This window comes from Lucilia cuprina, chromosome 4 (assembly GCF_022045245.1).
Source record: "Lucilia cuprina isolate Lc7/37 chromosome 4, ASM2204524v1, whole genome shotgun sequence".
Classification (NCBI taxonomy): Eukaryota; Metazoa; Arthropoda; class Insecta; order Diptera; family Calliphoridae; genus Lucilia; species Lucilia cuprina.
This window is the reverse complement of record NC_060952.1, coordinates 29,102,520-29,130,052: the sequence shown is the minus strand read 5'-3', so window position 1 is coordinate 29,130,052 and position 27,533 is coordinate 29,102,520. Positions and strand designations below refer to the sequence as shown.

At 26.8% G+C, this 27,533-nt stretch overlaps 2 protein-coding genes across 6 annotated transcripts in view; one reads left to right on the top strand and one right to left on the bottom strand.

Moving 5' to 3' along the window:
• The window catches only part of LOC111677552 (neuropeptide F receptor), a 49,933-nt gene extending 36,270 nt beyond the window's left edge, over positions 1-13,663 (top strand). For 3 of the 5 annotated variants that reach the window (XM_046950366.1, XM_046950364.1, XM_046950365.1), the window contains 4 exons: positions 496-874; positions 1,239-1,408; positions 5,953-6,815; positions 13,476-13,663. In XM_046950366.1, the coding sequence (XP_046806322.1) occupies positions 496-874; positions 1,239-1,408; positions 5,953-6,815; positions 13,476-13,548 (1,485 nt within the window). In that variant the 3' untranslated portion in view covers positions 13,549-13,663. The remainder of the gene's footprint in view (positions 1-495; positions 875-1,238; positions 1,409-5,952; positions 6,816-13,475) is intronic. The other 2 variants (XM_046950368.1, XM_046950367.1) reach the window with 2 other exon arrangements.
• Positions 1-27,533, bottom strand: part of LOC111677556 (golgin subfamily A member 7) — a 141,287-nt gene that overhangs the window by 60,983 nt on the left and 52,771 nt on the right. The gene's annotated exons all lie outside the window — the stretch shown is intronic.

The following is a 27,533-nucleotide window of genomic DNA, read 5'->3' as shown; positions in this document are numbered from 1 at the left end:
GCAAGTAATATTGGGGCAAATTGTATTTTTGTTCAACAATGACTAACAAATAACTGGTTAAAAATGTGCTGTAAAAATTAATATTTTTTAAAAATTTTCTAATATCGACTAGGATTGAAACCACCAACTAATTCTTTATTAGAAGTACGCTATCGACAATTGACTACAAATTCTATTAAAAAAAATAATCAATGTTATTGATAACGACCACTCATTACCAAGTAATGTATGAAATAACTACATTACCCGTAATACTCATTACTAAAATTTGAGAATATGTTACGGGGCAATTAAGGTTAGAACTATAAATATGATTAGTTGTTAAAGAAATGTACCGTAAATAAAAATTTGTATAATTAATAAATATTTCCCACTAATACACATTAAGTGGAAGCATTTGAGTATATTTGTTGCTTATTATGTACTGAGAAGTATCTGTCAATTTAATATTTGTTTCTCTTTGACGATTACTATTTTTCTTATTGCACTTTACAGATTGTGAATATGAATCTTTCCGATTCAGCGATAAAAACTGATGCTATCGGCATGTTTAATTCGATATCTTCACTGGAGAGTTTAGAGAGTAAAGATGCCTCTTTCGATTATATGGAAACGACAGTCATTGATGGTCAAATGGCTGAATTTAATGACACACTAAAAAGTAATGATACTTTCAGATTGGATCCAGTACTTATAGAACGTTTTACACGTAATCGCAGTATAGATAGTCCTTGGTTTCATATACTGATACTGATGTATTGTACTCTCATAATATTTGGATCATTGGGGAATATGTTGGTGGTTGTGGCTGTTTTACGTAAGCCCATGATGAGGACAGCACGTAATTTATTCATATTGAACTTGGCAATATCAGGTAAGTGCTGTTCTTTTGTATGTATATATGTAGGTATATTTAGATTTATAATAGTTTCAGGAATATGGGGTATATGTAGATCAGGATAATTTTATGTTGGTTTATTTTTTCAAATCTTGAAGAATAGTTTTTCAAAAGGTGATCTAACTATATAAAATAAATGAGCCTTATTTTTTTAGAAATGTAAATATATACTCATACATATGCACAATATATTATACATATGTCGATTATAAGAATATATTGTTAAATTTGTTCTCATTTGCGAAAGTATAAAAGTAATTTTCGAAAGTTTGTCTCTGTACTTATTTTGTGAAAAATAATGGATTCATTTTGCTTTTCTATTATTATTATTTTTTTTTAGATTTACTACTGTGTTTGGTAACAATGCCCTTAACATTAATGGAAATACTATCAAAATATTGGCCATTTGGCTCATGTGCAGTGTTGTGTAAAATGATTGCAATGCTACAGGCTTTAAGTATATTTGTTTCAACAATTTCAATAACAGCCATTGCTTTCGATAGATATCAGGTAAGTGTAAATAAAAACAAAATTGTTTATTTTTGTTGACATACTGAATATTATTACATACCCAGCCAAAACTTGGTATAATGGCTTGTACTTGTATAACTACTTACTTCATTACTTTTAAATGACTACTGCTCACTGTCTGCATTACTTTTATGTACTTCTCTAATGATTTACATATAAACAGACAAGTAAACACTTCATTTAAAGTTTTGTCGTTTTATTTGAATTGGCGCTGGTAATATTTTTTTACACACATAGAAAGCTTTTCTATGAAACCATTGCTGGACGCACTATAAAATAACTAAGCATTGGTTTTGTGTACAAGATAGCCTGGTTCGTATTCTGTGGGAGTATTTTTTTCGTTAAAAATAACTGTTTTACCACTTATTTGAAAGTACTTATTTAAGTAGTGATTTTTAAGCGTAAGTATTTACCTCGAACGTTATCACCGTGTCAAACTAATGAGCTAAACTATTAATAAATAAGTAGCGAACTCATTACTATTCAAGTTTTTGCTGGGTTTGTACATACATATGTACTTACTTGCTAAACATTTGTTATGTGTATTTATATTTTTGTACATTAAAGTTACCCAAATTTTCGTTATTTTGCGTTTTAGTTAGTAATGTTGTAATATTTTACTCAAATGCAATTTGATCCAAATGGCATAATTTTAAAACGATTTATTAAACAAAGTTTCTGATGAGAATATAGAGTAGTTGATGATTAATTTCATCGATTTTTTTGTCCTTATTCACTGATTGTTTTTCATCTTTTGCAGTAATGTAAGTTTTTTAATTGTCTAAGTGTTAAATTAAATGATTTCTTGAATAGAAATCGATAAAACTTAGTTTTATAAATCTCTAAATGGTTATGCCGATTTTAGTGACGATCGTTCCTCAGGCTAACATATATGTATTACAACTTAAACAACTAAATCTATTGATCTGAACGATTACAGATCGATTATCAGAATGAGAACAGCGTTTCAAAGGATTAAATATTACACTACATATATATACTATACTGAATGGTTGATTCATCATCGCACAGCCCAAACGGATAATCCTAGAATATTGAAATTTTGACTAATAAGAGGATCTTTGGATATTTGTATATTTGATGGTAAAAAATGAAAAAAATGGGTAAAACATTTTTTTCATTATCTTACACAATATTTAAAATACAAGAAAAATTTTAAACGCATCTATTTCTACTCTTAAAAAGAACAGATAGGTGTCTTGTACTTTTTCGAAATTCGTACTTTTTAGGGGTGAAAATCTGTAACAAAGATGACTTTGGTACCTTTTTTGGGCCCTCATAACTCTTTAACTAATAAACGTAATAAAATTTATGTAAATATTATGGACATAGCTTTCAAAACTATGAGGCACCTGTTTCGTACTTTTTTGGTATAAAAGGCAGAAAATTGTATTTTTGGTACTTTTATAGCACATTAAGAAGACCTTTTGATTTATTAATGTGCTTATTAGATATGCCTCTTATACGGACTAAAACTGTAATATATATTTAAACAAAATATTTGCAACTTCTTTGGGATTAAAAAAGTACCAAAAAGGGCAAAACGGAAAAATTCAAACTTATTGAGCAATTTTTTTTAATTTAAACACGGAATACTTAGTAAACTTAATTATCGAAAAAGTGCATTCCTAGACTAAATGAGGGAAAACGGTACAATTTAAAATTTATTCCACTATTTCATCATTCCAATTCTATTTTTCAAATGATACTTTTTGAATATAGAAACTATAATTTACACAGTGCCTAATGAATAATATTCTACGTGGGAAACATTTTGGTGCTTTTTTTATTTGTATTTTGATTGGGTAGCGAAGCACCCAGGGTTGTTCCAGTTCCATATAAATACCGCATCAGTTGCTTTAGTTTCGGCCACTAGTTTATATTGCAAATTATATTTTGGAAAAAATGTAATAAGCAATCTAATTGTAAATAAATAAATTGTATGTTATGATGTTTTGTTTTTAATACAAAATGTACATATTTAATATATTACAAATATACACACATACATCCCAGCTAGCATTTGGAAGATTGCTGTATTATTAATTAGTAAACTGAGTCATTTTTGACTCCTTTTTATGACCTAAAAGTGAATAATAAGTTGGACGCTTAAAAATGACTCTAAAATGATCCCGATAAAAAGTATAGCAATCACAAATTGGTCATCCTGGCGTTTTAAATATGTTGGTTTTAAAAACTTATTTTGTAATGAAATAGCAATACTTACACTAAAAAAATGACTCAAAAACGATTCAAAAATGAGTCGAAACTGATTAGAAATGGGGCTCAGAAAAGACTCTTCTAGAAGAGTTGGCAAGTAATTTTGTGTGGCCTAAAATGTGTTGATATAACTCTCATTTTGTTTATAAAATTAAATGTATATGTATTTGAATTTGTGTGATCGATTGTGTGTCGATTTTCTATCAAGGAAATTGAAATTATATTATGTTTTAATTATAATAATTTTATATGTTTAATAATCTCCTACGGAAGATAGTTGGGCGACTAATCACTAAACTAATGTGTGGTTTCTAGATAACGTGTGAGTAGTTTGAGTTAAAATTTAACTTGTATTGTGTTTTTGTTACAATAACAAAACACAAGTAAAATTTGTGCAGAAACTAATCGTGCTCGTGATCTAGAAACATTACATAAGTCTAAATAATTCCAATTAATGTTTAAAATCTGATTTATTTGAAAAAAAAAAAAAAAACAATACCAAATATATACCAATCATAAATAGGTTAACCAGGTGTTTGAAATAAGATTGTTTATTTATTTATTTATTTAGTTTTTAGTTAAATTTCGCGCAGTCGGAAGATCAAAAAACTGTTTTCTGTTGTATGGTATTTGTCTGTAACAAACAGAAAAATTACTCAGAAAAGACTTAAAAATGACTATAGTATGATTCGGAAATAACTCAAAAACGACCAGCTATGTGGCTCATTAATGACTCAAAAAAGATTAAAAAATGAGTCATAATTGATCAGAAGTAAGGTTCATTCATTTTCTCCCGAATCAGAAAATGATATGTTATCATTTTAATCGTGCAGAAGAGTCATAAATGACTCGAATATGATCAAAATTTTTAAAAAAATGTTAGCTGGGATGTATATATGTATTTAAAAAGGTACTAAAACAAACATAATATCCAACATCAACAAAATATATTCAAAATTACTATTATAATATAAAATACAAACTATTTCTTTGTAAATGTATGTTTCCAGAAATAAATTGTTGCTAAAAATACATATGGTACGAGTATTGGAACAAAAGGATACATGTTAAAGTAGTAAATATAATCAGTTGTTTTTTTTTTTTTTTTGAAATGCAAATAATTAAAACAAGTAACCAAGAGTTTACAAATCTCACCTTTTTTCCCAATATTAAAAGTGTAAAACGGAAAGCATACGAAAAAGGGCAGAGTTTATCGTGTGTATCTCTTTTAACAGAAATAAGTCATTACTGTACGTTCTTAGAGTATGTATGAATGTTGTAACTAACCTGACCAAATTGGTCAAAAGGGGAACATTATTTTATATTGCTTTTCATATTAAATTTCTTTTTTTTTCTAATTTTTCACTCATATTTTTAGTCCGTGTTACAGAGATTATAAGAATGTATAAATAATCTTAGGAATTAGGTGCTTTTTATAAAATTTTGTTGAAAATTTTAAAGTAAATTTTTTTTATTGAATATACTCCCATTATGTCTGATTATTTTTTATCAAAACGATATATTGACAGTTTTCATGCAAAGAAATTTCAACCGGCAGAATATTTACCAGGTAAACGATAACCGTAGGTTAAGATAATGGGCCATAATGTCATAGATATAATTAAGTTGTGATTTCAAATCCCTAAATAAAAATTAAAAATTATAGTATTTTAGTCCTTGTTGCCAACATATACATATTATAAACATATGTACATAATAAAGATGTGATGGTAACTTAATGGTAACATACTACAAAACAAAAAATGAATATCTCTTTGTACTTAATTTCCATAAAATAATTTTGGGACCATATAAAATATGCATATATATTATGGCCTCCAGTAGGTTAATGGTTAGAGTTCTTGTCTGGTAGACTGAAGGATACTTGTAAAGGTGCGGACAAAAGGCCTGATAGAAGTCTAGGTATATCAATTCAAACTAACATTCTTATACTTACTAATAAAAATCATAAAAAATGTACCAGTTATGTATTTCAGAAGTTTGTCAATGAAAATTTTTAGCATTTAGCAAAAAACTACAAATAAAATATCAAAATTTACTTTTATTATGAGGCATACTTAAATTTTTACTATGTCTAAATAATTATGACTATGACTGTATATTTAAGAAATTTTTTTTTAATTGTACAATTTCTTAAAAACTTTGTAATATTCTTAAGAAAAAATAAAATTTTAAGATTTTTTCTGAGATTTAAGACTTTTTAGAAACCTTGATGCTTATAACCTACTCTAATATTTTTTTCTATCGCTGTATCACTTTAGGTTATTGTTTATCCAACTCGTGACAGTTTACAAATTGTTGGTGCTGTCTTCATATTAGCTGGTATTTGGCTATTGGCACTACTACTTTCATCGCCCTTGTGTATTTACAAGAGACTTGTTCACGCTGATATACCACCTGTTTTACAAGCAATGGGCATACACCATGTATCTTTTTGTATAGAAGATTGGCCAATGAATCATGGACGTTTCTACTATTCTATGTTTTCGCTATGTGTTCAATATTTAGTGCCAATACTGATTGTATCAGGTGCCTACTTTGGCATCTATAATAAATTAAAGAATCGTATAACAGTGGTTACCGTACAGACAACGTCAACCCAACGTAATATTGAACGAGGAAGACGTATGAAACGTACAAATTGTTTACTAATTAGTATTGCGATTATATTTGGTGTGTCCTGGTTACCTTTGAATTTCTTCAATTTGTATGCAGACATGAAACGTCCGGCTGTAACTAACGATATGCTGGTGATGTACGCCTTCTGTCATATGATTGGTATGAGTTCGGCTTGTTCGAATCCCCTGCTATATGGATGGCTGAATGATAATTTCCGTAAAGAATTTAAAGAAATATTATGCCGTTCTAAAGAAAACACTAATATTGCTCTTAATGGTCATACAACAGGAGGTGCTCAATCACGGCGGAAAAGGAAACACAATGACATAGCCAAGGGTGATCTGAAGTTATTAAGCAGTGTTGGCTTTGGCCATAACAGTGATGCTGGTCGATTGGGTATATCAAACAACAATACAACAACTAATGGTCTACGCAGTGCTGTTACTGAATCGGTGGCATTAACAGAAAATCCCCTGTCAACGGAAGTGACAACATTAGTAATGCGGTAAATTTATTATGTAATAGATAATAGATATAGAATTTCATTTGCCATTACTAAGTAACTTATTTTCACAATGAAAAACAAAAACAAAAAAAATCCAACTGACATACAAAATACATACATTCATACAAACTTTAAATAATGTTACTGGTGTATTTAAATATAGAAAATCAAAATTTTAATAAATAGAAAAATAAACAATTTAATTTTTTATTAAACAAAGAAATAACATATTTTATCGAACAACTTCCTAAACATTAAATCATTTTATTTTATCATTTAAAACGTTTTTTTTACTTCTAACAAAATAAAACAATGAAAATCTGACTAAATTCAAAAATAAACAGGAATTATTGTGTTTAAAATATAATATAAATAGACACTTCTATTTATATACATATGTACATACAGACTTAGATACATACAAATACTTGTTTAAAAAAATTACCATTTAAAAGAAATAAATAATATACAAAACTTATAAACATAATTTTTTTTAAATAAACTTTAAAGAATTTAATTGTATTTATAATAATTAATGAATGTAGTTTATAATTAATTGGTAAATTATTTTTAGTTGTTGCATGTTTTTTTATTCATATTGTCATCATTTCTATACTAACTTCTACTTCCACTTTCAATTACTGTTGTCTGTTCATTATAATTTGCAAATTAATTTTTAATGAAATTTTAAATATTTCTTTATTAACGAAAAAAAAAAGATTCCATAAAATTGTTAATACATATTTATTCAGCAACATCCATGAAGGTCATTTACACGCACATAAACTTGAAACTTAAATTATTTAAACAGTTTTACTTTACTGGTGAGTGAATACAATTAAATTTATTTGTAAAAGTTATATTATCACAACATTACTATGACATTTAAATTATATTTATTACATTTAATTTTGTTTCCAGGTCGTTATTAATGCTAATAACTTAAAAAGAATTCGAAAATTATGTATAAAGATATTAACGCGTAATTAAGCTATTTTCGCGCATGAATTTGCATTTATTTTGTAGTATCTGTCAGAAAAGGATTATTTTGAAAAATAGTGTTGGTTATGATGATCAGTTGGACGCTATATTATATTATAAAGAAAAATTCTTAGTTCGCTAGTAGTCCTGTGCTATCCATTAGAAGGAATTTAGCTTTTACGTCGAGTTAGTTATACAGACTGTCAAAATTCGAAAAAGTCAAAACCAAGTTATACATTAAAAAAATTAAATGCGAACCTGACCTTAAATTTTCTTCATTTAAGATATCTGTTAAACAACTTAATTTATATTTTAATTTGCCGAATCTTATAATCATTAAATCATTACCGAAAAGGATTATAAATAAACTTAACAAAACAAGTAAAATCATTTTAAAATGATAAATTAAAAGGGTACACCGAGGGAAAAAATGTACACGCTTGGTACCAAATTGACACAATCCATTGTCAATAGTTAGTTTACTACGTGTGTTAACTTTTATACAACGGAAGCGAATTATTGGAATGTTGAATAACGGATGTTATTGAAAAAATTTTCAACTTGGTAGCAATTTTCCCCTCTGCGTTATTGTTATTGACAGTTCCTTATAAAATTTGATAGAAAGGTTTTGGTTCTTCCATAGCCGTTTGAATTGGACCTTCAAGTGTAATGGGCCGGTCCTCATAAGACTTCTTAATGTAGTATTTCATCGTTATTCTAGTGATTTCAATACTAAACAAACCATAACAATATGCAAAATTTCAACTGTCTAGCTTCTACCATGTGGACCCTATCGTGATTTCAACGGACATACGGACGAACATAGCTAGATAATTTCAGAATCTAATAAGGACCCAGTATATATAATCTTTAATTGGTCTTAGGTATGAAAATAAAATATCAAAATTCAAAATGTACGGAAAAGAGTTATTTTATTTTTAATTTTCTTGTTGTATCAATCTTATGGTGAAGAAATCTCGAAGAAGTAAAGTCAAATGTCAATTCTTAATTATACCCTACACCACTATAGTGGGGAGGGTATTATACGTTTGTGCTGATGTTTGTAACATACAAAAATATGTAACATACAAAAATATCTGTCCGGCTGGCTGGCTGTCCATGTACATCTTGTGCGCAAGGTACAGGCCGCAATTTTCAAGATAATTTGATGAAACTTGGACCAAGCATGTTTTTTGGCACAGAGACGGAGCCTATTGAAAATGGTTAAAATCGGTCCATTATTTCACCTAGCCCCATACAACCGTACCTCCCGATTTGAACTTTTTATGCCATAATTACGTCAAATATTCTATTATCTCTCTAAAAATTGGCATAAATAAGTTTTACATAAGTATAAATGACACTGCAGATTCTCGTAAGGATCGGCCCTTATTTGACCCTAGCCCCCATACAAACCCCCCTTCAAAAAAGGTCTTAAACGTCTAAAATTGACTTGTAACCATTTGTATCGCAATGAAACTCAACAAAACTAACTGTTATTTAAAAATATATCCTTTTCCCAAATTTACCGAGGATCGGCCCAATTTGACCTATATAAAGCCTCGTTTAGAAATTTTAGTTTTTTTTATCAATAAATTGCTTAAATATTTTGGAAAAATATTCAACATAAAAGTTTCTTTATAAAAAGTAAAAATTTTAAAAATATACTCATGGTGTAGGGTATTATATGGTCGGCCATGCCCGACTATACTTTCCTACTTGTTTTATAAATAAATTTGTCTTGATCCTGTTGTAACTTCTTAAAAAGAAACAACGATGTCGTTTTTCCAAAGTTAAGGTCACGATATTTCTACTTAATACCAGATGTGATGTTATTGTCAATGTTTATTAAAGTGTTATAAAGGGAATAATATCACTACCAAACTGTTTGGTCTAATGTCGACAAAGTTTTGATGATGGCAATGAAAGCGTTTCAGTGTCTAATTATCATCACAATATGCTTTATATTCGTTACAGTCACAAAGTATGCTGCATAAATTATTGGAGTATATGATTCGTTTAGTACTCCTAAGTAATGAATGCTTGAACCATGTATTTCAAGTTTAGAAAGGGATTACGTGGTCCTTTCCTAGACAGTGATTTTTATACCTTTCACCACTATAGCTGGAAGGGTATTATGTGTTTGTGCTGATGTTTGTAACGCAAAAAATATTGACGGTACACCCACCTTAGGTATACCGATCAACACAGAAAGTAAATCAACTTTGAATAAAACAATACACTTAATTTCTATACAAATTTCAAAATTTATAAATGTATTTCTTGATGAACACAACAATAGTCTAAACAAAATTAAATTAAGGGTTTATGGAACAAATTTTGTATGAAAATTTGATTTATAAACCTTTGATAAAATTTTATGAATATGGCAGTTAGTTTTTTGTTTAAAAATATGTAATTTTGGTAAAGGAATTTAAAAAATGAAGATAACTTTCACACAAGGACATTTTTCAATACAATTATCCTTGTATTAAGATAATTGTATTGAAAAAACAATTAAGAAAGTATAGTCGGGCGTGGCCGGCCATATGATATTCTACACCAGTTATGAATATTAAATGTGATTTATTTTTTATAATCTTTTTTATCTTCAATATTTCCTTGTTCCGATATAATTTATGGATAAAAAACTAATTTTTTGAAAGAGGCTTTATATAGGGGCTAGGGGAAATATGGACTAAGCCCGATAAAATTTTGTGAATATATTTATATTTACATAGTATTTTGTTGTGCTGAATTTCATCGCGATATTTGTGTTTATAAGTTAATTTGGGACACTCAAGTAATTTTCTGTACGGGTGCTAGGGTCAAATGGGGCCCGATCTTTATGAAGATATCAAGACTTCTATAAAACTTAGTTGTGCCGTATATTATCGATATATCTGTATATATAACATAATTATGAGCTTAAAAGTCCTTTTCGGGGGGTTCTGTTCTATGGGAGCTACGTGAAATAATGGACCGATTTCAACCATTTTCAAATGGTCAAATAAAAAATGCGTGACAAATTTCATCCAATTATCTTGAAAATTAAGACCTGTACCTTGCACACAAAGTTTACATGGACAACCAGCCAGACGGACGGACATTGCTTAATCAGAAAACGATTCTAAGCCTATTGGTATACTTTAAGGTGGGTGTAGGACGAATATCTTTGTATGTTACAAACATCAACACAAATCCAATATACCCTCCCCACTAAAGTGGTTTAGGATATAACTAACTGCCTTATTCATAAACTTTTTAGTATAGTAAATATATTAATAAAAGTTATATTAAACTACAAGATAAAGGCTTTAATTAGGGACTAAAACGATTAAAAACGAATATAATGGTTATTGAAAAAAGTCCTAAAAATATCAACTTTAAACCTCAATAAAATTTAAACCGTTACGATTTTAGATATTTTTGATACCTTAAAATTTCGTATTTACACGAGTGTACAGAACTTAATCCAAATCAAAGAAAGACAGAGTCATGTTCAAAATCCTACTGATTTGTTCGAATCCTTTTTGAAATTACCCCACAATTTTAGTGCCTGTTAAGAAAAAAATTTCGTTGTTATTAAGTTAAATTTTCTGGTTGAATCAATGAACAATTGGGGTATTCACCACACAATGTGCTGAAAAGTCTTATTGTCATAAAATAATAAAGTTTATAATTTATAAAATTGTTGTTGTGCTTCAAAGAAAAAGGCCGTAAAATAATAACACCTATTTGTCATAACCGGGGAAACCGCAAATATGCTCTAAAATAGCCCTAAATATAAACAATAAAAAGCTCAAAATATTTTCCTCAAATTAAAATCTTAAAAAAATTTTTAACATTGAATAGCTTAACAAGACTAAAATTGTAATGAAATATTTAATCTTTAATGTCCTACAAGATTTTTTAATAATTGATTATCTCATAGTTTAAAGAATTATTACAACAGAATTCCGTTTTTCTTTCAAATAACAAATAAAATACATGAGTCTTTTTTTTTGTTCAAGTTATACATACAAACAAAAATTAAAAATTTTCGAGATATTAAAAAAATAAAAAATTTACTTCTTAATTTTAAAGATTTTGAAAAAATAAAAACTTTAAAGTAATTAAAAAAAATTAAATTTTTCTCTTAATTTTAAAGAACTATTACAACAGAATTCCGTTTTTCTTTCAAATATCAAATAAAATACATGAGTCTTTTTTTTCAAGTTATACATACAAACAAAGATGAAAAATTTTCAAGATATTTAAAAAATAAAAAATTTACTTCTTAATTTTAAAGATTTTGAAAAAAGAAAAACTTTAAAGTAATTAAAAAAATAAAATTTTTCTCTTAATTTTTAAGATTAAAAAAAGTGTTTTAAAAATACACATTTATGAAAAATATTAAAATATGCACTGAAACAGAAAAATCGAAAATATGCCTTAAATATGCTACAAAAGTCAAATTATATGAAATTATGATCTGAGGGGAAAATATGCAAAAATATGCTTTAACAAATCGATGCCACAATTCTTCAGTTGGTCTAAAACGTGTAAATATTTTATACATCAGTCCATACTACGCACTACAAAAACATGTATTTGCATATTTTGGTTTCATGAAAGTCGAAAGAAAAATTTCATCGAGCTTTAACTTAACAAAATTAAATTAAAAAATAAAATACATTTTTTTTGTATTTTTTTCTGACTGGCCACCGAACGTATTAAAAATAACCGCCGTCAGAAAATATTTCCGGCTTTGTCATTAACAGCTGTTTATGTTTTTAAACAATTTCGTTTATCCGAAGTTTTTAACTTGTTATTGGCATTTTTACTAAAAATATTTGTAAATTATATATTTATATCAGCTGACTCACATCTTAAATAGCACACTAACTTATGAGTCACACTAACTAAGCAGTCATATTTTATTCGTGTTAATCTTTTATGATATACATATGACTTTATGAAGACCGTTTGAATACCCTAAATATTTATATTCGTATAGTAAAATTATATCTCCCATATACATACTTAAACATATTAATCGCTTTTTTCGGGTTTATTATCCACATTTTCTGCAATAAACCATTAATAACTTTATTAAGCATTTATGAATATAGGGATATATCTCAAAAGTTTCAAGCAGTCTAGAACCAGTATGTTAAAAAAATTAAATATCAAATTACTTTTAGTTTATTTTTTTTATTTTTTTTAATTAAATAATAATTTTTAAAATGACCGTGTATATTGCTGATGATAGTGTTTAATTAAAATACCGAAACTAAATATATTTATAACAAGGAAAAGTAAATTATATTTTAAATGGAGCCTGATTAAAACATATTTTACTTTTATACAACAACAGAAAAATAAGAAAATATAATGTTTTGCTGAAATACAATTACAACATACAATTAACTCTTAAATGTCTGTTAGTGTCTGTTGTCGCTAAACTTTTACGTAAACGTTTAAATGAGTACCTTTATTAATTTTTATAATTTCACAGTATTTTAACAATTTTATATGAATCTTTTTGCAATATTCTCTACGAGCTTTGAAATGTTGCTCTAGACACTTACAAAGCTCCAAACACAAAAGAAATAATTAAAATTTTTAAAACATTTAAAACATACACATGTATGTAAATAAATATATGTTATTAATTGTAATTAATTATTCTTTTAGTTTTTGTCATTTCATGTTCTTCTTTTTAGATGTCTGTAAACGTGTTTGTGTCCTCACGCCTGTGATTGTATAAAATAATTGATAACTTTATTTAAATAAATTTTAGACCAAATCAAATATAAACTTATATTTAAAAAAAAATACGAATTTTTATAAATTATATAAATAACTCTATTATAAAAAATGAATATATAATCTTATAGCAAATTTTCTAGTTAAAAATCATAAATATGTATAAATATTTTAATGTAACAAAAAGTTTCAATTGTTAAAACAAAAAAAAATATATAAATATAAAAACATGAAATGTTTACGAATTGATAAATTATAAAACATGTTTGTATGTTTGTTTAATTTAATGTTCAAAGAATTAAATATTCAAATTAAAAAATTTTAGCCAAATTTTTTATACACTATAAACATCCAGATTTATTAGATGTTACAATTTTATTGCAGTTGTTAAGAATATTTTTTTTGTAAATATGTAATTAAATCTTACATTGTAAGTAATAGAAAAATATTCATAAGTATTAAATATTCAACGAAAATTTCAAATACCATCCAAATATTCAATTTCTTAACAGGAATATGCATTTTTTACTTATCTTATATAATGTTGTTTAAATGAAAGTAAGTATCGAACTTGTGTGCTAAATAACCATGTTATAGAAGTAATTATTTCTATCGGTAAGTAATTGAGTCAAAGCGATATTCTTTTTAATGTAATAATATCCAACAATTACATTTATCATCAGTAGCACTAAAGGGCACTTCACACGATCACACTTTAAGTACGTAAAGTCTAATGAAAAATTAAAATGAAATTCCATCCGTGTAGCAAAAAAGAGAATAAACGTTATATGATTTATACTTTTATACCCAACACCACTTTAGTGGGGAAGGTATATTGGGTTTGTGCTGATGTTTGTAACATACAAAAATATTTGTCCTATACCCACCTTAAAGTATACCAATCGGCTTAGAATCATTTTCTAAGTCGATTAAGCTATGTCCGTCCGTCTGTCCGGCTGGCTGTCCATGTAAACTTTGTGCGCAAGGTACAGGCCGCAATTTTCAAGATAATTTGATGAAACTTGAATGTTTTTTGCACAGAGACGAAGCCTATTGAAAATGGTTGAAATCGGTCCATTATTTCACCTAGCCCCCATACAACCGTACCTCCCGATTTGAACTTTTTATGCCAAAATTACGTCAAATATTCTATTATCTCTCTAAAAATTGTTACAAATAATTTTTATATAAGTATAAATGACACTGCAGATTTTCGTAAGGATCGGCCCTTATTTGACCCTAGCCCCCATACAAACCCCCCTTCAAAAAATGTCTTAAACGTCTAAATTGACTTGTAACCATTTGTATCGCAATGAAACTCAACAAAACTAACTGTTATTTAAAAATCATTTTCCCAAATTTACCGAGGATCGGCCCATATTTGACCTATATAAAGCCTCATTTAGAAATTTTAGTTTTTTTATCAATAAATTGCTTAAATATTTTGGAATTATGGTAATATTCAACATAAAAGTTTTTTTATAAAAAATAAAAATTTTAAAAATAGGGTAGGGTATTGTATGGTCGGCAATGCCCGACTATACTTTCCTACTTATTTTTTAAATCATTTCAAAAAATAAAGAGAGCCATACGACTGTTAAATTTTCCATCCGTATTCTCTATTAATTTGTGATGGTTTTATTACATATTGCGTTTACACGATCCCATCCGTACTTTTCTACACGAAATTTGACAGATCATATTACTTGGCTTAAATTAATTTAGCTTCTGATAATGTAATCAAATAATTCCTCAAAATTCAAAATGTTTTGGAGAATTGTTTATAATATTATTTTTAACATATACAAGAAAAAATATATTCAAAAGATTGGTTCTCGATAATTACTTTAGAAATATTGAATTTGGAAACAAATAAACAGGAAAAACCCTCTATGTTTGACAATGGACAACCAATCTAAACTATTTCCAATGTTGAAAATTTCGAATAAAAATTATTGGTTTCAACTTTAATGAGTATTGTAAGTAGTATAATTATTTTATACATTACTTGATAATGAGTAATCGTTATGAATAACATTAATTAATTTTTTTAAAACGGATTTTAGCCAATTGTTTATCGGAATTAGTTAGTGGCTCTAAGCCTTATTCCATTTCAGAAGTTTTTTAATGAAATATTGATTTTAACATTTGTATAAGAAAAAACATTAAGTAAAGGTTTTGTGCTGGGTTGTTGTGTAACTAATACAACTTTTGCTGGGAATTTAATATTAATTGCGTAATATAATTTATAAAAAATTTCGAAGAAATGTGGACTGGTTTAAAACAATATTTCTTCAATGTGTTTTACACAGAAAAATTACAGTTATTTATTTTCAATTAACATATATTCTTCTTTCCCTATTTTTTAAACAATTTTTTCGTTGTTTAAGAGGTTACAAATTTAATAAAAAATTTTATTGATTGAAAATGTTAGCGAACTTGTTTGTTTTATTTTTTTTAGAATTATATTTTGATATCTTAAGTTAAGAATGTTTTTTAATTCTTAAATAGCCAATAAATAATATTCTAGTTTCTTGACAATTGTGACAATAAAGTGATATTTTTGGTAAATGCATTGTTAAAGGTCAAGTATTCTTTTAACATTATGATCAATAGATTAGTAATTTTATTGTTTCAATCATTAATTTATTGATTTTTAATAATTTTTTAATTTTCTAAACACATTTGGTAATTGATATTTATTATCATTTTATTGAGAGGTGCAAAACTTGCAATTTTGAAACGCATTTTCAGTTTATTTTTCTGTATAGTTTAATATATGTGTAAAGTAGATAATAAAAGTTATTACTAAAATTATAGCATTATTTTAATTATTACTGCTATACATAATCTGTTTTTTTGTTTTGTAATTAACATCCTACATTACAATAAATATAGTTAATAAATTTTCTCTTACCGCAAAAAATAAATAACAGTGATTTTTTTTCTTTTGCCTAATTTAATTTAATTTCGTTGTTATATATTTAAATAAAATTTGCAGAATTAAATATATTCATAAAATTAAAATAACTTTTGATATTGCGGAATTACATAAATTTATAAAATTAAATAATCTTGTGTTTTTTTTAACAGACATTTCTCTAACATAATTGTTACATAGAATTTGATGATTTAGCAGAAATTATTACTTTATTTATGTTTTTTTTTAAACACTTTGTAATAATAATATATTATATTGAAGATACTTACAGCCATTTTCACCACCTTCAGCAATTTTTTTAACTTTAATTGACAGTTTTCATATAAAAAATGTATTAACTGAAACAATAACTATCGGTTAAACGATAACTGAAGGTGGTGAAAATGGGGGTTACAGTTCAATATAAATAAGTTAATAATTCATAATTTTCTTTGTTTGTCGGGAAGTTCTCTCATAAAAAACAAGTATACTCGAGCATGGCCGATCATATTTATATTTTTTCGGAATAAAAACAGAGAGATTTTCTACAAGAGGGCTCATAGGGAAGTAGGGATAAATATGGGTCTATCCTTATCAATGTTTTTTTCGGAATATTTTTACTTATTGTTGACAAAAACAAAGAGATTTTCTACAAGATGGCTCATAGGGAAGTAGGGATAAATATGGGTCTATCCTTATCAATGTTGGTAGAAAAATTTACGTCTACTTTAAAGATATTTATGTAGAATTTAATCGTGTTATTAGTGTTTATAAGTGAGTAGTGATCTTCAAGTCATTTTCCAAATGGGAGTTTGTATGGGGGCTAGGGTCAAATGCAGCGATCATTATAAAAATCGGTAATGCCATTTAAAGTTCAATAAAACTAAGTTTTGCCGATTTTTCTTCAACGTAGTTATGAGCCCAAAGTCCCTATTCGGGTGGTAAGGTTGAATAGGGACTAGGAGAAATAATGTATGTATCGATTTCAATCAATAGCGTTCGCCCTTGGAAAAAAAAAAGAAATTTCATCAAATTATCTTGAAAAATACGACCTGCAGAGTCCGAACAAGGACGGACAGGCGTACATAGCTAAATCGACTCAGAAAGTAACTCAAGCTGATTGGTACACTTTAAGGTTGGGTTTTACAAACATCAATACAAACGCATAATACCCTTGCGACTATAGTGGTGTGGAGTATAATTTTCGACTTAAGACACAATTTTGTGTTTGAAAATTACACACACTTATTTTTGTAAATCAGAAAAAAATTTAATGTCCAAAACTAGCTTAAAAATGAAAATAAAATAATGAATGATATTAAATTAAAAAAAATTATTTTCAAAATTTTAGGATTGGTCCACTATATGTACTTGAACTACTGGAATAATGGATTTTAAAACCAACATTGATAAATATCAGGAAATGTCAATATTCTATATAATTTATCGAATATAAAACTAGAAAAGTTTTCGATAACTTATATTTATGGAGGTTTTTTAATAAATTTTCTATTAAAATATTATACAATTTTTTTATTTATAACAATTTTTTAATAATACACATACTATACAATGAAATGAAATCGTTTATACATTTAACTTTAAAACGATATGTAAACGTACATACAAATATTTTTGTAGAAATATTCTACATATTTGTAGTTTAACAAAAGTATTTTATGGAAAGTTTAAAATTCTGGTTGGAAAGATAAACGAAATTCACGTGTGTGGCTTTAATAAATAAAGGTAAAGTTAGCATTGTTTGTTTTTACTAAATACTATGTTTTCATAAAATTTTCCGTTTAAATATTTACACTCAAATAGTCATGATGGTTTCTTTTCTGTTATTTTTTAATTTTTTTTCTTCACAACAACAGAAAGCTTCATTTTTATGGCTACATTGTAAAAGTTATATAAACACTTTCCATTGTATTCCTGCATTTATCCTTCATTGAATTCTTGGTTGTATTTGTTGTTTATTTTTACTACAATTGTTGTTGTATATTTTTTTTTCTCGGCAAGCAATTGCTATGGTTTGTTTGTCTGGAACAGAGGAACAGTAGTAATATACATGTTCATACTTTTTGTTGTAAAAACAACAACATAAACAGTTTTAGTTGGCTTTTTTGTTAAAGGGTCCCTGAAGAAATTGCCTATTTAAACATTTACATTACTTTTATCTTCTTCAACCTACCCTGTCAGCAATTTTGTAGTCGACTAGGAGAAAAATAGGCTTCTAGTTTAACTTTACAGCCTGACTATAAGATAACTATAAATAAATAATAATAATTTTCTGATGAGCATTTTTTTTTCGACATGTTTTCTCATGTTTACTTATTATTTGGAATTTTGTTTTAAATTTCTATAATTTTGTGTATACATTGTAAAATTAAAATTTGTAAATTGGACAAATAAATTATAAAAGGTTAAATATTTCAAAACTCTCCAGCAAAATCTTTACTCACCCAATAAATTGGGAGGTAAAATTTAAACAAATTGTAAGCACTTACTTTTTTGGTAAATAACTACTTATATTTTTTGTTTGACAATAACCATTAAAATCAGCTTTACTCTATGCTTTATTAACAATTGAAAAAAAATTATAACGAATAAGACTAGAAATATTACTCTCTTATAAGATATACGCTTCAAAAAATTGGCTACAAATCCTATTAAAAAAATTATTAATGTTATTGATAACGACCACTTATTACTAAGAAATGTATAAAATAACTACATTACCTACAGTACTCATTATTTAAATTTAAAAATATTTTACTCGCTAATTGATACTTATTATTAATACCCAGAAAAAAAGAACTTTCAAAAAAGCAAAAAAGAAGTACAATTAACAGCATGGAAGTACTGAAAAAGACCTGAAGAAGTGATGAATTTAACACAAAGAAGGGAAAAAGAAGTAAAATTAACTCCATGTAAGTACTGAAAGAGACCTAAAAAAGTGATGATTTTAGCACAGGCTTGTCACAAACAGGAATGTTTTTTATTTGATTCCAATTTCACTACACCTGAAGTCATCCTCAGGAAGTAATTTTTATGTTTTTTTTTTTAATATTAGGAAGTGAAATTGTAGTAATATAATATTAACATAAATAAATAAGATACACGCATTTATTAATCAACTTTAAAACAAAAAATTCTGTACAAAAAATATATATTCAATTTAAAAAAATCCATAAACATTACTTCCACAGAAGGAAAACAAATTGTCTTAGTGCTTCTTCTGAAATGGTGACAACTGTTATTATTTTGGAAGTACTTCGTTTTATTATTGCTTTTAACATTGCACATTTAATGTCTTAAAGTTTATATCGGTCTAAATTTGAAAACTGTTGTCCTTAAACTTTTTAACGAATTACTTATAGAATATTTTAATGAAGCAAAGTGTAATTAAAATGAGTTTTAAATGTTAAATGAGTTTTAAATATAATTAATTAAAATGTCTTAAATTTATATAGAAAGTAATACAAAAGAAAGCTATTAGTTGACTTTTCTTCAACTAACTTCACGTTTCTTAATAAAAAGTTAAATTTAAGCTAATTTCCAAATAGCTTTAAGATAGCTGAAAAGTAATTCAAAGACAAACAATTGACTTCTGTCTTAAAAGTTGCCATGTTAAAAAAGTCAGTTGGCTCCATTCAAAAACAATCAATAAATCAACCATAACTAGTTGATAATAAAAACTCGGCTTTTAATGCGTTTAAAGTTAGTTCAGTTGCTGGTAGGGTAGAAAAGAAAGGTTACTCATTAAATATAAAGGCCAGTTACTTTAAGAATAACCTAGAAAAAAAACCCACACACACACACATAAAAATCTGACAAGACTATAAAAATTATTTGCGGTGCAATCACCTTTTTATCCAAAGGATATTTGTTGATGCCCTAGTCGCGCACAAATATTAAGTATAAGTAATTCTCCTTAAAATCCTTTATTTATATTCGGAGAAATACATTTATATAAGGTTTATTACGAAATATCTTGAAAGGATGTAAAAAGGTCGACATTAAATATTTATAGTTAATAAACGAAATCGTTAACGTAACAAAAAGAAAAATACCACAAAAAGTGAAAAACAAATCTTATATAACTGCTTAAGATTTTGTTTAATGTGGTTGCTACTCATAGTGTAGCAAATTTAATGTCTTGAGTTTAAAGACATTTTATCACCTTGGAGAAATAACCCACTGAACAATATTTGGCGAATTTCTACCAACAGTCTGCAAAAATTTCGATCAGAATTCGTTATAAAAGTCATATGAAAGGGTGCTCAAAAATTGCAACTCTAAGAACAGAGTTGTATGAGAAATTATATGAAAATTTTCTACAAATATTATTGATGTGGGGCAAATGTCATTAACATTTAAAAGAAAGTCTGTTTGATTTTCGTTACACTAAAATTCCCTATAGACAATGTCTGATGTATATAGTTTAATACTACAGAACATCTGCAGAAAAATCAAAAATTTAATTTACCGATTATACTTTTAAATGTCTAAGTAAAATTTAGACTAATACGTTAAAAATTTTGATAAAGTAGAAAAATTATTACAGAAAATTTCTGACAAATCTGAACAATTTTCTTACTGGGAATCGTCAGGGTAAGATAAAAGGTTAAGTGACATAAATTCAATATAAAATTGGTAGCTTAATAATATTTGCTAATAATGATCTCATAAACGGTAAGAAATTTTGAATAAGGATGTTTATCATAAAATTTTAGTTATATTTATTGAATATTCTTTATTGAGTCTAATCAATTGATCAGATATTTTAATATTATAAATATCATGGTTACCTAAATGGTCTACATTTGGTATAACCGGAATAAACATAATAAGCAGAGTACTGGCTATACCCAGTGTGCTTTCTACCCTAAAAACAATGTATAGGTGAGTATAGCGGGGCATGGCCGACCATATACTTAATACCCTACACAATTTTTAAAATTTTTTTTCTTTATAAAGAAACTTTTATGTTGAATATTACCATAATTGCAAAATATTTAAGCAATTTATTGATAAAAAAAAACTAAAATTTCTAAATGAGACTTTATATATGTCAAATATGGGCCGATCCTCGGTAAATTTGGGAAAAGGATATATTTTTAAATAACAGTTAGTTTTGTTGAGTTTCATTGCGATACAAATGGTTACAAGTCAATTTAGACGTTTAAGACATTTTTTTGAAGGGGGGTTTGTATGGGGGCTAGGGTCAAATAAAGACCGATCCTTACGAAAATTTGCAGTGTCATTTTTACTTATAAAAAATTTTTTGTGCCAATTTTTAGAGTGATAATAGAATATTGGACGTAATTATGGCATAAAAAGTTCAAATTGGGAGGTACGGTTATATGGGGGCTAGTGAAATTTCATCAAATTATCTTGAAAATTGCGGACATGTCTTAATCGACTCAAAAACTGATTCTGAATCGATCGGTATACTTTAAGGTGCAAATTTTTAGGATTTTTGCCATTAATGTTCCCCAAACATAGGATTTTTTCTATATAAATAATATAAGTAATGAATATTAAAATTCTCGGTGCATTTAAACGAATTTTTTATAGTGTATTCATATGGGGGTGCAGCGCCTCCTTTTGTATTCCGCCATTTTAAAACCCAATTACATGGATGTTAATTTGCTTCATGCAAAATTTTAAAACTCTAACTCCAATAGTTTTCCAGATATGCGAATTTTTGTATTCAATTTTTATGGAAGGTGCCACGCCCCTACTACTAATCCGCCCCCTTTTTTTCCTTAAATAATCATATTGACACTAAAGTAATTCCGGCAAAATTTGAGAATTCTATCTGTTATATTTACTCAGATTTAATATTTTCTTAATATGGCATGTGCCACGACTACTATAGCCATTCCGCCTATTTTGTCCAAAAATATTTTCATGTGGATTTCAAATTAAAATAACCTATGTATGCAAAATTTCCGCTTTCTATAGTTTGAACTGTAATGTGTTCTCAACATAAAGACGGACGGACATGGCTATATCGGCTATTAAGGACCCAGAATATAATTTTATGGGTTTAAGACGAATATTTCAATGTGTTACAAATAGAATGACAAAAATATGTTCTAATAATACATTTTTTAATATCATATTTCATCGTACAAGATTTATTTTTTAAAAACTGATTCATCTCGTAGTTTAAAGAACTAGTTTTGATAGGTTTCCGTTTTAGGTTAATTTAATTAAGAAATGAAATTTGGTCCTTAAAAAAATTTTTAAACGTTGACACAACAACAAATGTATTCATAACTACTAAACTGACATTTTAAACGGTGCCTGTAACCTAATAATTGTCTTTTGAAGTTTTCTTAATAAAAAACGAATATTCAATTAAAAATTTAATGCTTCATCTTCTAAAAAAAAATAATTTAAAAAATTAATTTGAATTAAATATATGAATAAATTTTTCTCAAAAATATAGAACGCACCTCAACCTGTTTATATCGATTGTAAAGTTAATCGTGACAAATTTGAGAACTTTAGCTGTTATAGTTTCCTAGATATATATTTTTATTTGATTAATATGTGAGATGCCACACCCACTAATTTTAAACCGCCCATTTTTTCCTTACAAGTAAAATTTCTACTTATGTTATTAATACAAAAGTATTTGATTGCTATGGGAGATGCCTCACAAAAAATTGTATAAAATATTTTCAAATTTCGTTTTGTGGGAAATGTAGCTATTTCATACATTAGTTCGTAAAAAGTGGTCTTTATCAAAAATATCAATTTTTTTGAATATGATATGTCTAAAAAAGATACAATATGTAGTTCTAAACCTAGTCGACGTACTTACACTTTGCTCTAATAATACTTAAAATAAAATTTGATTTAGTTTTCATAATAAAACATTTAAGTTGCATTCACGCAGAGAAACAATATAGTTGTGGTAACCATAATTTAAGAGCAACATATTATGGTTAGAATTATGGTTAAAGTTAAAACATATTATGATCATTTTTACTATAAAGAAATATCATATTATGATCATTATTAGTATAATAATCTATCATATTACGATTAAACATAGTCCAAATATTTCATCATAATATAGTTTTATTAATCATAATGTGATGTTGTAGCATCATATTGTAGTTTCAAGCAACCACATTATAGTTTCTTATAATCATATAATGGCTTCAAGTAATCATGTTATTGTTTCAAGTAACCATATTATGGTTACAAGTAGTCACATGTCTTCAAGTAACCATGTTATGGTTACATATTAAACATAATATGGTTAATTTAATGTGCTCGGCGCAAAATGTAATTATTTGTTAATTTTCCTTTAAACAAATACAAAACTTCCAAGCACTGAAATTCCCATAAAAATACATATATATGCACACCTTCATGCCAATATAAACACAATTTAATTTTTTTTAAATTTTAATTTTTTATGTACACTATTTTATTTATATATTTCTTTTGTTTCCTATTATATTTTTAGATATTATTTATTTTTTACAATTATTTTAACACTGCGATTGTTTAACAATTTATTTAATCCTATCTAGTACGAATAAACCATACAACTAATAGAAAATTGGGGATACCAAAATATTTTTAATAGTAAACGTATTTTACTTATATCTTAAACATCATATGGATAAACGTGTAAAATCCTACCATTTAATGGTTATTTGATAGTTTAAATTTATCTAAATAACATAATATGTTTAAATAATTATCATTATTTAGTTGTTGTAAAAATAATTATTTTTCAGAGAATCATTCTCAAATTTATAATTGTCATAAACATATAAATGTTTTCAGTAACTAAAATATTGATGAAGTTCAATAAAAATAACAAGTGTTTGTTTATGACAACAAAATACTGTTACAAAAAACATAGAATAGTTGTCCTAACCATGCCGAAGCATGTTTTTTCTCTGCGTGTTATACCATGCCTCAGATATACTTAAACCATTTATTGTTAAATAAAACTATGGACATTTAAGTCAAATTTTGAAGAAGGCTTTTTATAGGGGCTAAGGTTAGCCTTTGACATTAGCGTTATAATTATAGAGTTCATGAGGGTCATCAAGGCTAGAATAGAACTTGGTTTTTGCAGTTTTTTTCCGAGATACGAGTCTATTACACATAATTATGAACTTAAAAGCCCTTTTCGGCGGGATCAGTTGTATGAGGGCTAGGTGAAATAATGGACCGATCTTAACTATTTTCAATAGGCTTCGTCTCTGGGACAATAGATCACATACCAAGTTTCATTGAATTATCTTCAAAATAGCGACCTGTAGTTTGATTACAAGGTTAAGATGGACGGACGAACGGCGGGACATAGCTAAATCGACTCTGATCCGATTTATATACTTTAATGTGGCTATAGGACCAATAAAATTGTGCGTTACAAACATCAGAAAAAACCATAAATACCTCCCCACTAAAGTGGTGTAGGGTATAATTATATCGAAAATTATTAAAAATTTCTCTAAATAGTTAAGTATATGTATGTATGTACATAACACCTTTTAAACTTGGTCTATCAAGAAACAAGATCATAAATAAAATTAAAAGAAAAAGAAATATCAGTTGGCAAAATGAAAACTACAAATCGAAGATCTGCACAAAGAAATCTATTAAAACAAAATAATAGATTTGAATATTTATTATAACTACTTTTGTTACGCATTGTCTATCGATATTGTGGTTTATTTTACTTATAAATTTGCTAAATATTATATATGTAAATATAAATGTATTTCAAATATGTAAATATTTTATCTGCAAATAGAAACAGAAGATGTGAAGTAGATGTGAATAATTTTTAATTTCACTTTTACTCATAAAAATGCTAATCAAAAATAATCACGAGTTTTGTTGCTTATATCTTCAACTTTTATCTTTACAAATAATTTACAAGTCATATTTATTATGTATGTACGTATATTAATAGTTAGACAGATGGATGAATGGATAGATGAATCGATTTACATATATATGTATGTTTTTTTTTTTTTGAGTGTTATATTTTTTAGATTTTAACAAATTTCGGTATTTATATACATTGTACATGCATATATACTTTCTTGTGTTAAATACCGCCCAAAGCTCTAAATTTGTTAATATACGAGTTGAGAGAATTTAAGTAATACCAAAATATAACTTAAACAAAACCACATGTAGTACGTGCTAGAGATAATGTTCAATAAAATAAGTCACGTTAGTCATTCAGTCAACCAGTTAGCAAGAAAGTCTTTATTTCCTTTTTTATTTTTCTTGTTTATTTGGAAAGACTTTTCGTAGAAATAGCCAAAAATAAACACATAAATATTTATGTATATCTATATATGCTGCTAGAATTCACTATTAAATATTTGTACAACAGCAACAAAAGCATGTAGGAAATTTTAAACGAGTTCGGCCGAACAAATGATACCCTATACTATTGATTTTCGGAAGATCAACATTCAAAATTCATAAAAATAAGTTAAAAAGCTAAAAAAGCGATTTTAAATTTTTCTTCATGAACATTGTGACTCATTAACGTCATATAACATGGTGATGACATTGCAGGCAATAACTTACTACACTCGCTTACAAATAACTACTTAATTATATACTTACAAATAAGTAGTACTCTATTGTGCGTACAATAATGGTTTTCACAAAGAAAAACTATTTTCTTTTTGTGTGTGTACAAAACACACACAGATATAAAACTTCAAAACTCTAAATAAAGTACTTACATACGTATCTGATTATATTTAAGTCATTATAAGAGTACTTAAAAAATAATGCAGACGGTAAGTAGTAGTCAATGAAAAGTAAGCAGTTATGTGTGCGTACAAGCTACTACCGACTTTTTGCGAGTTTTGGTAATGAGTGGTTAATATTAATAAAATTATTTATTTTTTAAGTGGGATTTGAAGCCAATTATCTAGAGTATCAGTCCAATTATCTAAAGCATCTATCCAAAGTTTGTGGTTCGAATCATAGTTGATATCAGTATATTTTTAAATGTCGATTTATACTTTTATGTAAAAACTATTCCAAAATAGTTCAGTGCTATAACATAATAGAGCACTGAATAAGCGGAAAGACTAATAAATACAAAAAATAATTGTAGAGCCACGTTTAAGCCTGGATAAGTCGGATCTTTAAACCGATCTTTAAGGTCGGCGTATGAGCAACATTTTTCATACATTAAAAACATCAACACACTAGGGTATAAATATTGAATATTTTTATTTTATTTCTAATAGACATAATAAATACACAGAATAGTTATTATGTAAGTTTGTTCGTGTTTTTATTTTTATGTGAGAAAGTAATTTTATTATGTTTTGTTTGTTTTCTTTGTCTTCTTTTTTTATCACTTAAACCTCAATAACCCAGGTCAGGAAAGTTTTTGATGAATTCTGTTAGAAATAAATTTGTAATAGTGTTTGAATTGTTAATATTTAAGGAAATAACAATTTGTACGAAAATAAATAAAAATATATATTCAAATATGTATATTAGTAGAACATTACTAAATTAAATTTAAAATAAATATTATAATTTATGTTCATACTATACATAATTGCAGAGAAGATAGATGATATAGAATTTTATAACTTATATTGCATTTTGAGGTTTAAAGCAAGGGCATTGAAATTAAGTCAATAATCAAAACATATAGTGTAAACCGCAAATGCCCATTTTTGCCAACAAATATTTGTTTGCATAGGATTTAATTAAAATTTGAAAAGGAAATTAGTTTTATTTTATTTATTATATCGTCCGTGCAAACCAATATATCCATATATCCCCCGCAAGCCCATATAAGGTCACTTTCATACAAGTACTTTAACGTTTTTAAATAGAAACAAAATCATTTTACTGAAGTTAATGATAATGCGTTCATAATTGATAAAAAAGTCTGAAGAAACCCTTCTGAAAAATTAATATCCATTAAAATACCATAATTCCAATAACATTCAATATAAGAAATTTTTTAGGAATTAAAAGATCTTACTTATTTTTATTTTCTATACACCCTGTAACAATTTTGAAAA